The 3,376-nt window shown below is 37.8% G+C and overlaps 1 protein-coding gene across 1 annotated transcript in view; it reads right to left on the bottom strand.

Moving 5' to 3' along the window:
- The window catches only part of MAP7D3 (MAP7 domain containing 3), a 36,174-nt gene that overhangs the window by 13,091 nt on the left and 19,707 nt on the right, over nucleotides 1-3,376 (bottom strand). Inside the window, 5 exon segments of the mRNA XM_017859809.1 lie at nucleotides 160-307; nucleotides 1,502-1,543; nucleotides 1,545-1,581; nucleotides 1,584-1,634; nucleotides 3,220-3,373. Of these exon segments, the coding sequence (XP_017715298.1) occupies nucleotides 160-307; nucleotides 1,502-1,543; nucleotides 1,545-1,581; nucleotides 1,584-1,634; nucleotides 3,220-3,373 (432 nt within the window).

Raw genomic sequence — 3,376 nt, 5'->3', positions numbered from 1 at the left:
AAAAAAAAAAAAAAAAAAAAAAAAAAAAAAAAAAAAAAAAAATGCAGCCAGAGAATCTGCTCACGTCTTCTTTCTCAGAGACAGAGATTTTTGCTTTGGGTTCCATCTGAACTTTATAATCTGGTTCTCATCCCCTTATAAAGTGTCAAGCCAGCAAACCTGCAGTGGTGCTTCCTGGTCTTCCTGATCCAACCATCCTTTCTTCTTTTTAGTATCCTTTGGTCGCTGCCCATCTTTGAGTTTTAAGAGGTCTTCTGCTTGGCCTCCAACTGCTTCCTTTGCCACGTCTTTTGATTTCTTAATGACCCTGAGAGTATTTAAATAATTGTTAGTGTTCATCTTGACTGCTACCATACTCAGCTTGCAGTAGTATGTGAGTTTTTACAGTGAAACTTCCTATGTATAGTAATACAATTTATATCTACACCAGAGTCACTACATCTTGTGTTGTTACTATATAGCAATTACACAATTCCACCCTTTTTTAAAGAGAAAAACTAGCCCTCGGGAGCAGAAAAATATTTCAACCAAGTAATAGATTACTTTGCTTGCTAAAAAACACACATACGTGAGAGGGAATCATTCCTTAACTGTCTTTGAGACACGACATCCCCTAAAAGGCCTTATTTACACTTGCTCACACCCAATCTCTCATGGGGATTACAGAGATAATTTAGAGGAGAGTCTGGTGGCTCCCTAGTATTCAGCACTTTCAAATGCTAAATCAGCTCTGTTTATATGAAGCGATGAATAATATTCTTTGAGTTAGAGTTTTTTTGGTAATTCATAATATTCCCTTCTTTTTCCCAGGCCCATGTAAGCATATGGAAAATGTATGATTATTTCAAATAACACTAAATACTTAAAAGCAAAGTCAGTACTGTTGTTATTCCCTGCAGCCAGTGGACAGAGGTTTACATTACAAGGCCCGACATAAAATAGGCCTCAAGATGGAGGAGCAAGAAACCTTTGCTAGAATTTGAATGTACACAACTGTACATGAGATTTGCTGCCCACAAAGCAAATCCTTCTAGCAATGACTCACTGGCCTGATGGGATACAGGTGTCACAAAGATCACAGGAAAAGTAAAACGTAAGTATAATTTTCAGGTTTAAAAATCCTGACATTACAAGTCTTTTAAAATAAAGGGCTGACACTCGTGAACACAAACAGATAGGTTCTTATATACCACTCTGGTGCTGAGAGTTCAAATCCTGAATGTGAGTTTGGTCTCTGTGCATCCTCCTAGCACACCTTAATGGCACATGATGTATGGAGGCTAAAAAGGACTGTGCCATTTATCCACACACCAGGGTCCTTAGCTTAGCCATTTACAAGGGCTTGAAATGCTTCCTATACAGGCAATGAGGCACTTCTGATCCTCACTGAAGAAAGTCAATTGTTCCTTGAGAAATTATAACTTGAGGGTAAAATTTTGACTTTCAAAAATGTGGGCCCTACTCAAGATTTATAGTATAGGAAGGAAGACTTTGTGCTGACCTTCCCTGCATTTCTTCCTGTTGTCTTTCTTCTTCCTCTTTTCTTTTGTTCACGAGCAAGGCGGCGTAATTCTGTCAAAATTTTGTTGCCGCCTCGGCATTCATAATACCTGCAGAACTCTTATTACCAGACTCTAGTTTAAATAAATATGTGCAACAGTTAGTTTAGAGAGCTAATCATCTCTCACTCCAACAAAGAAGTACAATACAATCCAAAACATTAAAATATATATATATATGTGCATAGTCCAAAATTTATAAATCACAAGCAAACTACAGGTGATTATATAACAGATTTTGTCCAAACTGCACTCCCAACAACAGCAGTAGCATTTTCTTTTTAACACCTACTTGTTCCAAAATAAAATAATGTACTTCTACTTTCCTTTTAGTGGTTTTGAGATAACTGCATCAACTGATCCCATGGGAAAAGAGTAAGAAATACTGAATATAGAGGAAGACAAGCTTACGCTTGGTCCAAACGAAGGGTACAAGTATCTTAAATACTCAAACAAAAATACATCTGGCATACATTTTGAGATTTGTCCATCATTTTTACTATATAATTACTATTTAGCTAAACCTTGATAATAGTGTATACATTTGGTTGATCATAGAGTAGCTAACTGTAGATAACAAAACCAAGACGATCAGTAAAATAAGGTGAGTACACGGAGGCATATTATAATATTTTGGTCTATATAACTAATTTATTTTAAATAAATCACATATGAAAATGAGAAGACATATCAGGAATGAGTAATCTGTAATTAAAAGATTTTTTCTGTTACCAAAAAATTCACTGTGGAATTCCCTAAAAAGGCAAAATTCCCCAGTGTGTTTTTGAAATTAAGTAATGTCCATGGGTATTAAGAATGCATGTGACAGGCAAAATAGCAATATGGCACTTTCAGGAATACTACACAAATCAAGGGACACCACATTATGGCCTATATATAGAAACGAACCTAAATCTTGGGAAAAACCTGCTCATCCATGAGTGGATATGCTCTCTCCAAGAACCATCACTATCAGAACTAGAAGGGATCTTAGGAATCACCTAGACCAAACCTCTCATCCGACCTGTGCTTTTTTTTGATACAGGGTCTGGCTCTCTCATCCAGACTGGAGTGGAGAGGCACTATCACGGCTCACTGCAGCCTCCACCTCCTGGTCTCAGGCAATCCTCCCACCTCAGCCTCCCTACTAGCGACTACAGATGTGTACCACCTTAAGCTAGGCGGTTATAGTATAATATGGCTTACTCTTATCCTCAATCCCCTAACAGAATATACAGCCTACCCTTTCCACATCAGGCTAATTTTTTTTTTTTTTTTTTCTGTAGAAACAGGGGTCTCTCTCTTATGTTGCCTGGGCTGGTCTCAAACTCCTGGGCTCAAGCGATCCTCTCACCTCAGCCTCCCAAAGTGCTGGGATTACAGGCGTGAGCTACCATGCCTGGCCAGACTTATGCTTTTAAAAGCAGTTCCAAAAATGGATTTTTCAAAACAAAGGGGTGAGAAGAAAGCTTTGGCAAGGACAAACAAACAGAGAGGATACATTCCAATGTACCAGAGATTGGTTAGATTCTCTTTATCTAAAAGGAAAATAATTCCCTAAAGTTCTCGCAATTGGGGAATAAAATGAAGTGAACCTTTCCCAGAATACAGTAAGATTTTCTGTGTTGCTAAAGATAAACTTGTTAGTGCAAGAACTTACCTTCACAGATCATATGCCTTTGGCTCGAAGCCTCACATCTGTTAGTGGTTTTAGAAACTGTTTCTTTTTTCTTTTTGACAGTACTTGACGCACTTTGCACAGACATGGTGTGTTGAATAGGCATTATTTTATAAGGAAAAGAAGTCTGTGGTGACTG

This window comes from Rhinopithecus bieti, unplaced genomic scaffold (genome assembly GCF_001698545.2).
Source record: "Rhinopithecus bieti isolate Rb0 unplaced genomic scaffold, ASM169854v2 scaffold_52066, whole genome shotgun sequence".
Taxonomy (NCBI): domain Eukaryota; kingdom Metazoa; phylum Chordata; class Mammalia; order Primates; family Cercopithecidae; genus Rhinopithecus; species Rhinopithecus bieti.
This window is presented reverse-complemented; position numbering and strand designations above follow the sequence as displayed.